Source organism: Orycteropus afer, unplaced genomic scaffold (genome assembly GCF_000298275.1).
Source record: "Orycteropus afer afer isolate SDZICR_OR568_19922 unplaced genomic scaffold, OryAfe1.0 scaffold00014, whole genome shotgun sequence".
NCBI classification, from domain to species: domain Eukaryota; kingdom Metazoa; phylum Chordata; class Mammalia; order Tubulidentata; family Orycteropodidae; genus Orycteropus; species Orycteropus afer.
The window spans coordinates 10,449,351-10,463,853 of record NW_006921601.1 but is presented as its reverse complement, the minus strand read 5'-3'; the positions used below and the strand labels follow the sequence as shown (position 1 = coordinate 10,463,853).

The window sequence follows — 14,503 nt, the reverse complement described above, 5'->3', positions numbered from 1 at the left end:
AGACTGAAACTCAAATCATACCTAAGGTCGCCCCAAGGATGCTGTGATTTCGACTGCTGACTGACTACCTGCGGCCCAACCCAGCAGCCTGGTCAGTTTCCTTGGCCCAGACCGCGGAGCTTCCCAGGCCCACTTATCGTCCTTTTCCCAACAGGCCTTATGGCAGAGTCTGCCAGAGTCTCCCAAGACAGGAAAGAGCTGAAACCATTACCAATAAAATTGTGAAGTTTTCCAAAACACTGTTCATCATATATTTCTCTGGTAAGTGTTTGAGCTTGTGGATGAAGTTGATCATATATTCACACATTGGGGAGCGGTTTATCCGGTATACAAATCGGCCATTCTCAAACCTTGCATACTCCGTCTGTGAAGGAAACAAGATTTGAGCATTTTTGTACTTCAAAATGCATGAAACAGATATTGCTGCTTGCAAAAGCATGTTTTTAAGTATTAACCATCTGCTATATGCTCTGGTAGCATAGTGGCTAAGACACTTGCCTGCTAACCATACGGCTGGCGGTTCAAACCCACCAGCCACTCCTCGGAAGGAAGGTTGGGCAATCCTACTTCCATAGTGATACTGCCTCGGAAACCCAAGGAGGGGTCGCTATGAGTCAGGTATGACTTGACGGCACATAACAACAACAACAACAAGATATGCTGTACTAGGAGCTCTGGCAGCATAGTGCCTAAGGCACTTGACTGCTCACCAGAAGGCTGGCGGTTCAAACCCACCAGCCACTCCTCGGAAGGAAGGTTGGGCAATCCTACTTCTGTAGTGATACTGCCTTGGAAACCCAAGGAGGGGTCGCTATGAGTCGGGGCTGACTCGACGGCAAACAACAACAACAAAATATGCTGTACTACTTCTGTGTTTCCTTAAAGAATAGCCTATCTCTAATACACAGAATGCATGACTTTTTCTGGGAATTCAAAAAAAGAGATGATAGCTTCAAAGGAGATTCTATAGATTATCTGCAGCAAAGGTCAGAAAAAAATATAACCACCTACTTAGTGACTCTCTCCTTGGGGAAGATTTGTGAGAGTACACCCCAGCGAGTTTCTATTTTTCAGAAAGCCCAAAGAAAATCCCTCTTTAACGTAATAAGGTCTCCCAGACTAACAACCAATACAGCTCTACTCTAAGGAACAATGGCTACTTCATACTGAACATGAGCCTCTTATTGTCAGCTATTAAGAAAACAAAACAAAACAAAAAAAACCTACTGCCATCACATTGGTTGCAACTCATAGCGACCCCTTAAGGACAGACTAGAACTGCCCTATAGGATCTCCAAGGCTGTAAATGTTTACAAAAGCAGAATGGTACATCTTTCTCCCATGAAGCAGTTGGTGGGTTTGAACTTCAGACCTTTTGATTAGCAGCCTAGTGCTTTAACCACTGCACCACCAGGGCTCCTCAACTGTCAGCTATAGATGTCTTTAATTTTTTAAAAAACATAAAAACATTTGTATAAGCAGTTTGAAGATCCCACTGAAACACTTAGAAATAAACATAGTTGCATGTAACCTGCATCAGAGGAATGATAAAGGATATTACTAAGTAGCTATTAAACAATGAAAAGGAAAATAACTTATATCAAACCTTTTGGCACACAATAAAGCTATATTTGGAGGAGACTTAATGAGGCAGCTTCGTATGTCTTCATCATTAAAGATGAAAAATTACAGAACTAAATATACATCTTAAAAAATATAAAATTTTAAAAAGCTGACAAAATAAGCCAATACCCAAGGAAATTAGAAAGATAAGGATAAAAGTTTAAATTAACGAATAGAAAATAAAAATGTAGACAGAATAAATTAAAAAGCTGTGTCACCAAAAAGACAATATAAACAAACCCTCCATAAACTTAAGAAGAAGAAAAACCATATATTTTTTAAAGGACAAGAATAAAACAGGGTAAAAGACAAAACCATAATGACAGAGAGATTAGAAGATTTACAAGGTTACTTCACACAACTCTAAGGAAAGAAAAAATGGAAAACCTAGGCGATATGCTCTCCCAGCAAAAAACAAATTCCAGCAACATTAGAACAAGTAGGAGGAGGAAGCTCCAACAGATTTAACTGCCTTGAAAGTGACTAGAAAGCCTTTTAGAGATCTACCACTGAAAAAGGTAGATCGAACGGTATTGTTGCTAAGTAATGTTTTAACCTTTAAAGAATGATACTTTCAAAGTTATTTAACCATGCTAGACACAGAGAAAGGTGAACTTCAAAATTCTTTTTATGAATGCAATACACATTTAATACCAACAGTTGATAGAGTATTAAAAAAAAAAAAAGGAAAAGGAAAAATACTGCTGTATTGGTTGTTACAAGATGCAAAAACTCTATATAAAATATCAGCAAGTAGAATCCATCTATGTATCCAAAGTGGGACTTACTTCAGGAACGCTGTGGTGGTTCAGACTTAGGAACTGCATTAATCCAATTCATTGTATCAATAAATTGGAGGAGAAAAATTACATACCGGATTTGGTGAAAAGAAATTTTACAGCTATTACTAATAAAAACTCTAAGTATAACAGAAATAGAAAGCACTTTAATATACAGGCAGTCCCTGGTTCCCAATGAGATCTGTTCCTAAGTGTGATGTTAAGTTGCATCTGTAAGGAAGCTGGAATAGGTGCCTATGGTTTTTATTTAGCCTCTTAGTACCTAAAAGGCTTGAACTCTTTTCAATGATGTAGCTGCACATGCAGCAAGTGCAGGTGACTGTGATGAAGAATTCCTTGGTGGTAGGCAGGGGTTGGTTCAATCATCTCAAAGTGAGGGCCAATTTACATAACGTTAAAGGGCAAGTTAGGGTTGTCTGTAAGTCAGACATTCGTAATTCCAGGGACTTCCTGTATAATAAAACTATTTATAAAAAAACAAAAATAAATATAATCCTAAATGGCAAAAATTAAAACCATTTCTATTCAAACAGCAACTATACGATGATACCTACCATTCTTACTTCTATTTACAACTGTGTTGAAGGTTTAAGCTGACGAGAAAATAATAAAAGACTGGGATAAACACTGGGAAAAACAAGATAAAATAAAGACTTCTCTTTACGTTGCTGATGTGATTATGCAAAGAAAGCCCAAGACTTCAGGAAAAAAAACATTACCATTACAAAGAGAAACTGGTAAGATGGACAGATAGGACATACATATATAAAAACTTTACTCTAGCAACTAGAATCTAGAAATGAGGAGCCACAACAAATTATGGGTGCAGTGCCTAAGGCATCTGACTGCTAACCAGAAGGCTGGCGGTTCAAACCCACCAGCTACTCCTCGGAAGGAAGATGGATAATCTACTTCTGTAGAGATTGTTGTTGTTGTTATGTGCCGTCGAGTCAGCCCTGACTCATAGCGACCCCTCCTTGGGTTTCCGAGGCAGTATCACTACGGAAGTAGGATTGTTCAACCTTCCTTCCGAGGAGTGGCTGGTGGGTTTGAACTACCAGCCTTCTGGTGAGCAGGCAAATGTCTTAGCCACTATGCTACCAGAGCTGTAGAGATACTGCCTCGGAAACCCAAGGAGGGGTTGCCATGAGTCGAATCTACTCAATGGCAGTGAGTTTGTTTTTGGTTATGAATATGTTTAATAAAAAAGGGAGGAGCTCTGGTAACATAGTGCCTCAGGTACTTGACTGCTAACCAGAAGGCTGGCGGCTGAAACCTACTAACCACTCCTCTGAAGGAAGGTTGGGCAATCTACTTCCGTAGTGATACCGGCTTGGAAACCCAAGGAGGGGTCGCTATGTGTTGGGTCCAACTTGACGGCACATAATAATGACAACAACAATAAAAAAGGGATACAGCTATATGAAAAACACATAATCTTTTTAAAAGACATAAAATAAGATGGAAATTCAAAAATATTCTTGGTTGAGAAGATTAACAACAAATATGTATCAATTTCTCCAAAATTAATATCTCAATTTAATGCAATTACAATTAGATTGCCCAAACAATGGTTTTTGTTCTTTTTTTGGGGGGGAGAACATTTTATAAATGATCTCATTATTTAGAATAATAATACTGGTTACTGGCTTAGAAAAAAATATGAAATGGAAGACTAATGAGGTTGACTTACTTTAACAGATATCAGAATATACTATAATGTAATCCAATCAATATAGCATTGGAATACATAGAGACAAACAGAGAATGGAATAGAACAGAGAGAAATCAGGAACAACCCCAGTATATATGGTAACTTAAAGGGTCAGATCAGTTTAGGAGGGAAAGGCTGAAGCATTTAATAAATGGTTTTGACACACACCGTTATCTATGTGGAAGAGAACATAAGCAGGCTCTCATTTTATACTAAATACAAAAATCCATTCAAGATGAATTAAAGACTTAAATGTGAACCTCTGCCTGCCAAAATCACACCACGTCCTCCACGAACACTCCTGGGATCTCACCCATCAGAATCAACCTTCCTCTGCTCTCTGAACTTGTACAGGGCTTTGGCTATACAGGCAGTCCCAGGGTTACAGACAGATCCTACTTGCCCTTAATGTTAGGTAAATTTGTCCTCACTTTGAAGCAGCATCCAAAACCCTCACTATACAGTGCAAGGTCTTAAGAAAAAGAAAGAAAAGGAAAAATCACCCCCACCCACCCCCTGCACCACATCCTCTCTCACTCCTCTGCACCATGTTTTTGGCATAGTCAGGCAACTCAAGTAATCCAGGATTACTTCAAAAAGTTACTCACTGAGTATGGATCAACTGAGTGATAAACAGAAGACACTATAAGATCCAACTTGAAATGGAATGCCAACTCCAAACATCATTTACACAGAGCAAATTATTCAGATAAAAATAAGTATTTTTTTGAAAAAGAGAATAGGTATGAAATATAAAAGTTGTAAGGAGGTATTTAAGGAGCTCTGGTAGTGTAGTGGTTAAGGTTTTTAGTCGCTAACCAAAAGGTCGGTGGTTCAAACCCACTAGCCACTCCACAGAAGGAAGATGAGGCAGTCTACTTCCATAAAGATTCACAGCCTTGGAAACCGAATGGGGGTCACCACGAGTCAGAATTGACTCGATGGCAGTGAGCTTAGCTTGGTTTTGGAAGTAAGGATTAATCCCAATATATAATGAGAAACAAAAAAACCAACCTACTGCCATCAAGTTGTTTCTGACTCACAGTGACCCCCACTGGGTTTCTGAGGTGGTAAATCTTTACAGAAGTAGAGTGTCCAGTCTCGTTTCCCTGAATATATAATGAGACATGTTTTAAACAAGGACTAAGCAGAATGGCAAAAGCAACATTGTTGTTGTTGTTGTTATGTGCCGTCAACATTATCAAACTCCAAGTGTCAGGGTTTCAGAAGGTAGGTACCAATGAGCTGAATGCTATCCTGCTTGTTGTCTAAAATGCCTGGAGTCCCCTTGGACCTGAGGATGGGCTGAGAAGGGCATCACTAGACCCCTACTTCTGACAGATGGCAGGTCCTATCTGTAAGCCCCCAGGCCTCCACACCTGGGCACCCCCATGAAGCTTCAAGCTGAGGCGAGCACTGCCGCGCGAACAGGGCAGAACTTGAAATGGAATCAGAGAAAGTTGGCACAGAGTGTCTTGCTTGCCTTCTATCAGGTACTTTCAAATCATTCAGTCTTTTTTTTTTTTTTTTTTAAAGAAGTAACAGGGAGAGAGAGGGGAAAGGGGAAGGAAAGAAGAGACATCAGGAAAGTCAGAGTCTGCATCCCAATAAGGCTTAAAAGGCAACAGTGTGCCTTGAACAAAGGTTTCCTTTCAGTACACACTTACCTCTACTTTTTCTACTACTTGCTTCCCAAAGGAGCAAACTTTGGTGGAGCAGGTAACGGTCATATTTTCAGAACTCTCATACTGACTGGTTACACCATAGAAAGCCCCAGCATCATCTTGAATATTGCAGTTTAAATCTGCCTGTTGGAAAGAAAATGGAGGTGGGGATTACTCTCATCTCAGGAGTCATGGCAACAAGCATTTGGAGTTCAGTGGAGGGCAGGGGCAGCTCTGGGAGGTGGGGAGGCCACGCTTATCTAGGAGAAAATCCTCCATGGGTCAAACTGGGAAGTGGGTGTTGATTTGGGCAGTCTTCCCTTGCAATGACATGTCACATACATCTATTTCACTTCACTTTCATGCACTGGCTATCAGAATGCTGTACTTTTGCAATAAAAGATCCATGAGATCTCTGAAAGATAAGAGCATATGAATCAGTCTCTCCAAAAATCTCTACTGTAGAGAGTTTTTAAAGAGCAGGAGGATCTGCAGCTGGGCATTTGTTACAAACATGGAAACAGAAACTTTATTACAGCATTTGGAGTAGAAACAGTTCCTATTAAAAACTGGCTTACAAAGTGCTCAATAATTAATGCAGACCGTCATTCATTTAACACATTTTGAATTATCTACTACGCATTGTAGGAGACTTACCTGCAACCAACATATGTGACACATAAGTAACTATAGTTTATTATACAGCACATAAGAGTCAAGTCAAAGGTGCTCAGAGTTTAGACAATGGGAGTCATTACTTTCAACTAGAGGCATTATTTAAGAGGATGTTGACAAAGAGGCATTTGCATGGGGACTGGTAAGATTTGGCCATGCAGAGAAGGGCTGAGGGGCCAGTGTGGGCAGAAGCTGAAGGGGCTTCATCCGATCTACTATGAAAGGACTAAGGAAAACCAGTTGCCCTGAGTCAACTCCAGCTTGCAGTGACCACATGCACGTCAGAGTAGAGCTGTGCTCCCCAGGGTTCTCAATGGCTGACTGTTTGAAGCGGACTGCCAGGCCGTTTCTCCGAGGAGCCTCTGGCTGGACTAACACCTCCAAACTGGGAGTTAGCAGCAGAGCATGTAACTATGCGCACCGCTCAGGGGCTCCACGGACTAAGCAGACCAGGGGAAAGGAGTACGGAAATAAAATGTGGGCCCAGATCCAAGAGTGCTAAATCAGGAGTGTGTACTGTGCCTGGAGGAAACAGGGACCCCTTGAAAGTTCTGAGTGACGCAGTGATGTGGTCAGTGGCGTGCTTCAGTGAGAGCTCTCTAGGCATGGCGTAACACGCATCGATGAGGGAGCCTGGGAGGCCGCTGTGGGTCTGGGTTGCTGACTGACAGCTCCCTTCTTTCAACTATCTGAGCCCTGCTATATACCAGGCACTATGTCTGGAGCCAGGGACACAACAGTGGGCAAAAGCTAAGCCGGTCCTTGCTCTGATGGGGCTTATGCTCTAGTAGGGAAGACACTATGACAGAGAGAAGCACCTCCAGAGAAGTACTTAAACATGAGCGGTGAGTGGGACCCCAAGGATCCAGGACTTCCAAGACGCAGCTCAATTCAAGGCAAGGAGATTGCTTAGGCAGGCGGGGCACTCCCTCAGAGGACAGAGTGTGAAAAGGGTGCACACCACAAAATAGGACTAGAACAGGGAAAGTAAGGGAGAGAGCATGGCAGCATGGCTCAGGGGAGGGAAGATTTTGGTCTTATATCCTAAGAGCTATGGGACTCAGGAATTCTGAGCAGAGATGGGGTGGGGGCAGTGAGAGGGTGTGATAAGATCTGCATCCCAAAAAAGGCACCTGTGACTACCACCTGGAGAGGATTCTGGGAGAGCAAGAATGAATGAAGGAGAGACATGCCAAGAAACCAAACACATGACCGTTGAGACGGTTCGATCCAGCTCACAGCACCTAAGCAGCAGAGAGCAGAACCACCCAGTGAGGTTTTCCAAGTCTGAAAATAGTTCTGGAAGCAGACTGTCCCATCTTTCTCCCATGGAATAGCTAGTGGGTTCAAACCACCAACCTTCTGGTTAGCAGTGGAGTGATTTAACAAGGGTACTGTAACAGTCCCACAAGATTTAAACTATTGTGGTGGCTACTAACAGAAGGAGATGAATTTGAGACTCAAATGAAACTTCAGATTTTGTGAGGGTTGGAACATTCTGACCAGATAATTTTAATACACTGGCCAGCACTAACCACCGTGAGAATTCAGCATAAATTCTTTAAAAAATGACCTGAGTCATCCTCCATATATTTTTAATAAGGATCTGCACTTGAATTTCCTTCTTGAATTGAGCACCAGGAAAATGTCTATGTCCTGAGGCAAAACTGGATTCCAATAAAGAGAACCTTATACTCTCTGCATTCCCCTTTTCACCTAATGTGCCAAGAAATTCAAAGTTCAGTTCAGTGCTCAACTGTGGTCATAAACTCATTCCAGGTGTTTCTAATAGCCATTAACAGCCAGTGTATAGCTCTTTTGACTTGTTTCCAATCTGCTTTTACATGTACTTGTCCATAAATTTTGTAAGCTTCCTCACATTTTGCTTTTTGGAATTATATGGGGCATAAACTCTAAATAAATAAATACACCCGGGTGTGCATTTTTCTCAGGTTCAAAGGGTCTAACGTTTGGCTCCATAAAAGTACAGCTTAGGTGGTAAAGGATACATGCCTTCCCGAACTAAGATCTGCATTGGAGCTACTCAAGGCCATGAGTGGCTGGGTCTACTGGAGCTCCAGTTTCCAGGGCAGAAAGGCTCCCCAGCACTGCCTGTCACTCCCAGGCATGCAAGGTGCTCTCGACACTAGAATTACCACCACGCCCCAGAAAGCACCGTGCCCCAGAGCTTCTCATGGCATGCACTGAAGGTGGGGCTTCAAAAACTGCCACTGCCTCACTGTTCTGCTATCATCTTGGAATACATTGCTCAGAAATGCATCTTAGGTATTTTGTAGTAATGAATTATCAGTGACATTCTTCTTTTCTGTGGCATTTAGTCTTGCAATTATAAAGCTGTGCCAAATATATAAATTACAAATTTGTGCACCTTTTGAAAAGTAAAAACATGCACATAGTTATAAAAGAGAGGAAAAAAAAAACCCCAAGAAACGGAAAAATAGTGTGCAGGGGCAGTTCTGCTCTGTCCTTCAGGGTCATCCTCCTCAGAATTGACTCAACAGCCACGAGTGTATGCACAAAGTGCTTTAAAGGGTATAATCTTGGGGGTTTAATCCTCACTACAGCAGTTGTACTTTCATCTTACTGAAGAATAAACTCAAGGTGAAAAAAATTCTCTACAGTCACATTGGTAAGTGGAAAACAACATTAGTCTGTTTGGATTACTCCATTATTTTTAACTCATTTAGTAAAGAGCTCTAAAGGTTTTATTTTGGGGTTGTTGTGTCTTTGTTTATTGATATTCTTTACACGTGCAGCTGTTTTACGAGAGGGGTGTGGAGTAAAGACACCTTTACTCACTATGTTTGGTTATAAATAAAGGGTGCGATTTCCCTTTGATTATTACCTGCAGCTCCTGCCATTCCAGATGTGGTATAGCTCAGTAGTTAAAAACTCAAGGGTTCTAGAGCCAGATTACCTTAGCTCAAATTCCAATTCTGTTGTCTTTGTAACTTAGGATCTTTACTTAGTACCTGTATGTCTCAATTTCTCTATCTGAAAAGTGGAGATCATGTTTTTTGCCATGTTTTGAGGACTAAATATGTTAAAACAAATTATGTGCTTAGAACACCATAAGTCAAATGTTATGTTTTTTTTTAAAAAGTATAGTTTTCTTTTTCCCATGAGCTAGTCAACCTTTCGAGAGGTAATAAGTGTGACCTGTTTCTTGTGTCCTTTTAGAAACCAGTCTAGTATATTCAAATATATTCTTTTTTTTTGCATAAATAATTGCGTATTTGCATTCATTTTTCGCACTTTTGCTTTTATTTTTAAATAAATAACTATACGCACTTGAGAGAGTACTGATAAGAGATATCAGTAATAAAAAGTACTGATATGGGACAGCAGTATATAAAAAAATGAACAGGCATTCCTTTGAGTGGTTGTACACTATCCCACTGTTCAGCTGCACCATTAATTATTTTAAAACAATTTTTCTTGTTGTTGTTGAGAATATACACAGAACACACACCCATCCCACATTCTACATGTACAATTCAGTGACTTTAATTGCCTTCTTTAAGTTGTACAACATTCTCACCCTCCTTTTCCGAACTCTTCCTTCCCCACTAACATAAACGCAAAGTCCCTTTAGTTTCCTATTTAATCTTTCAAGCTCACATGCACCATAATCTAATATATTCCCCACTGAGGATTGTTCAAGCTGCTTTCTAACAATGCTGTAATCATGAGCTTTTGTGGAGCAGGACTTTTCCTGTGCATTAGAAACTTTTTTTTTTTTTTTGCTAACTTTGAAAAATGAGTACAAATGTACGATGAATAACATGTTACTTAATAGTGATTGTATAATTTAAACAAATCAGTTATTTTTTATATATTCATATGGTATAAGGATGGGATGTGGGAGGGAGGAGGAGATTAGCAACAGGTGACGAGTCAGTGGGAGAGCCACTTAAGGTGTTTTCTAACAATTTCAAACCTACTTAAGTGATGTAACACAGAGAGGCTTCTTAATAGTTACACCTCAACTCCCTAGTCACAGTGTTTACTTTCATCTTTTAATGTTTTATTTTTTTTTACTTTATTTATGTAAATGACATTATTTTTAAGCCTAAAATTTAAACTGTACACACACTTGAATACTTAAAAATCGATAGTAAACACAAATACACAAAATAATCTGCCAACATATTATTGTTGTTAGGTGCTGTTGAGTCATCTCAGACTTGTAGCAACCTTATGCACAATACAACAAAACACAGTCTGGTCCTGTGCCAGCCTCATGATCCTTGCGATACCTGAGCCCATCATTGCAGCCACTGTGTCAATACATCTCACTGAGAGCCTTTCCCTTCTTTGTCTTTGTCTGTAGTCTTCAATTTTCATCAGTAAATGTACTCACTTTCAGCAAGCAAAGGTGTATCATCTGCGTGTTGTGGTTTGTTAATGAGCCTTCCTCCAATCCTGATGCCACATTCTTCTTCATATAGTCCAGCTTCTCAGATTATTTGTCCAGCATACAGATTGAATAAGTATGGTGAGGGGATACAACCCTGACACACTCCCTTCCTGATTTTAAACCATGCAGTATCCCCTTGTTCTGTTCAAATGACAGCCTCCTGGTCTATGTACAGGTTCCTTGTGAGTACATTTAAGTGTTCCAGAATTCCCATTCTTCTCAATGTTATCCATAATTTGTTACGATCCACACAATTGAATGCTTTTGCATAGTCAATAAAACATAAGTAAACATCTTTCTGGTATTCTTTGCTTTCAGCCAAGATCTATATGATACGAGCAATGATATCCCTCGTTCTATGTCCTCTTCTGAATCCAGTTTGCATTTCTACATTACTGCTGCAACCCTTTCCAAATTATCTTCAGTAAGGTTTTATTTGCATGGGATATTAACAATATTGTTCGATAGTTTCCACATTCTGTAGGATCACCTTTCTTTGGAATGGGTACAAATATGGATTCTTCCAGTCAGTTGGCCAGGTAGATTTGTCTTCCAAATCTCTTGGCACACACGAGTGAGTGCCTCCAGTGCAGCATCCGTTTGTTGAAACATCTCAATGGGTATTCCATCAATTCCTAAGGCTTTGTTTTCACCAATTCCTTCAGTGCAGCTTCGACTTCTTCCTTCAATACCATTGATTCTTGAGCATATGCCACCCTCCTAAAATGGAAGAACATCAACCAGTTCTTTTTGGTATAGTGACTGTGTATTCCTCCCATCTTCTTTTGATGTCTCCTGCATCATTTGATATTTTGCCCATGGAATCTTTTGATACTGCAACTCGAGGCTTAAATTTTTTCTTCAGTTCTTTCAGTTTGAGAAATGCCGAGCATGTTCTTCCCTATTGGTTTTCTAACTCCAGGTCTTTGTACATTTCTTTATAACAACCGACTTTGTCTTCTTGAGCTGGTCTTTGAAATCTTCTGTTCCGCTCTTTTATTTTGTCATTTCTTCCATTTGCTTTAGCTACTCTCCACTTACGTGCAAGTTTCAGACTCTCTCCTGACATCCATTTTGGTCTTTTCTTCCTTTCTTGTCTTTTTAATGACCTTTTGCTTTCCTCATGGATGATATTCTTGATGTCATGCCACAATTCCTCTGGTTTTTGGTCACTGGTGATCAATGCATCAAATCTGTTCTTTAGACAGTCTCTAAATTCAAGAGGGATATAATTAATAATCATATTTTGGCTCTCGTGGATTTGTTTTAATTGTCCTCAACTTCAACTTGAACTTGCATTATGAGCAGTTGATGATCTGTCTCACAATTAGCTCCTGGCCTTGTTTTGGCTGAAGACATAGAGCTTCTCCATCACCTCTTGCCACAGATGTAGTCAATCTGATTCCTGTGTATACCACCTGGCAAAGTCCACATATATAGCTACCATTTGTGTTGTTGAAAAAAGGTATTTGCAATGAGTAAGTCACCTGTCTTGCAAAATTCTATCATGCGATCTCCAGCATCATTTCTATTACCAAGGCCATATTTTCTAACTATCAATGATCCCTCTTTGTTTCCACTTTTACATTCTGATCACCAATGACAATTAACACATCTTGATTGCATGTTCGGTCTATTTCAGAGTGCAGCAGTTGGTAAAAATCTTCAACTTCTTCATCTTTGGCTTTAGTGGTTGGTGTGTAAATTTGAATAGTAGTAGTATTAACTGGTCTTCCTTGAAGCCATATGGAAATTACCCTATCACTGACAGCCCTGTATTTCAAGATAGACCTTGAAACATTCTTTGTGATGATGAATGCCACATCATTCCTCTTCCATTTGTCACTCCCAGCATAGTAGATCATATGGTTGTCTGATTCAAAATGGCCAAAAACAGCCCGTTTCAGCACACTAATGCCTAGGATATCAATCTTCATATGTTCTATTTCATTTTTGACAACTTCCAATTTTCCTAGACTCATAATTTGTACATTCCATGTTCCAATTATTAATGGATGTTTGCAGCTGTTTCTTCTCATTTTGAGTTGTACTGCATCAGCAAATGAAGGTCCTGAAAACTTTAATCTATCCACATCATTAAGGGCAGCTCTACTCTGGGGAGGCAGCTCTTCCCCAGTCGTATCTTAAGTGCCAAGTATGTATAAAATGAAAATTCAACACTAACTGCAGCAATTGTTTAGGACTTAGGCCAAGGTTCCCCACCCCCAGCGCCTACCCCTCCCTGTAGAGGAAAAGAATTGTGGGTCATTATAATAAAAAGGAGAACAATTTTCAGATGGTTTTGCCATTGTTCCTAAATTTCTAAAGACAGTATACTCCCTTATTGCCTGCACCAAGCTTGCCCCAGCTTTACCACACTATACCTTAGGATTCCCAAAATAATTTTAATTAGGTTTCATTTGGAATGGGTGACCTTTAGTTATTACAGGAAATATCAAAAATTAAAACATTAAAGAACACACATTATAAAAATCTGCCTTCATGAGTTTGAAGTTGTCAAGATTAACTTTTTTACATAAAGCATAACTTCAGAAAAGTACACATATCATATGCTTACAGCTTGATCCATTTTCTCAAAGTGAATATGCCCATGTAATCAGCACCCAGATGAAGAAATAGAAGAGACCTGTCTTGTTCCCCTCCTCATCACAATTATCCCTACACCTCACAAGGGTAGCCATTATCCAACTCTAATGCTATATATTAGTTTTGTCTGTTTTTTTTTTTTTTTTAAACTTTAAATGGAATCACAGTGTTTATTCTTTTGTATTTCTAAAATTCATCAAAGCTGATGTGTGCAGTTCATTCATTCTCATTACTGTAGAGTATTCCACTGAATGGATAACTTCACAATTTATCCTTTCTACCTCAGGTGGACATTTGAGATGTTTCCAAATTGAACCTGTTATGAAGGGTGCTACTATGAACATTCTTATGTATGCCTTTTGACAAACAAATGTATGCATTTCTGTTTGGTGTTCTTGGGACTGGAACTGCTGGGTCATAGGACATTTTAGCTTTCATATAGATAAAAGGCAGAGACAGTTTCTAAATACCTTTTACTGTTTTTAAGGTTTTAAAACGGTTTATACTTAATTACATGTACCTATAATAGGTTATATTTTTAAAGGCTTCCCAACTAATGATAAACAACCAATTTGCTGTAACTGTTTTGCAATTACCTTTGAACATGGAAAATAATAGTGTAACCATCCAACCATATCACAACTGCTCTTCAGGAATTTTTTAGGAGGAGGTATTGATGTGAAAGATAATTATCTGTCAGCTGATGATATTACAACTATCCCAGAAAGAAATGTGGTCACTAAACTCCCATGAAGCAAAAGTACTATCAAAGAAGCTAGCATTAAATCAACAATTGTTGTTGTTGTTGTTGTTATGTGCCGTCGAGTCGGCCCCCGATTCAACAATTGTTGTTGTTGTTGTTGTGTACCGTCGAGTCACACCTGACTCATAGCGACCCCTCCTTGGGTTTCCGAGGCAGTATCACTACGGAAGTAGGATTGCCCAACCTTCCTTCCGAGGAGTGGCTGGTGGGTTTGAA

General features: G+C 39.7%; 1 protein-coding gene across 1 annotated transcript in view; it reads right to left on the bottom strand.

Annotated features, from left to right (window-relative positions):
• The window catches only part of TEAD1 (TEA domain transcription factor 1), a 234,889-nt gene that overhangs the window by 9,820 nt on the left and 210,566 nt on the right, over positions 1–14,503 (bottom strand). The window contains 2 exon segments of the mRNA XM_007955263.1: positions 212–364; positions 5,805–5,945. Coding sequence (XP_007953454.1) covers positions 212–364; positions 5,805–5,945 — 294 coding nt within the window.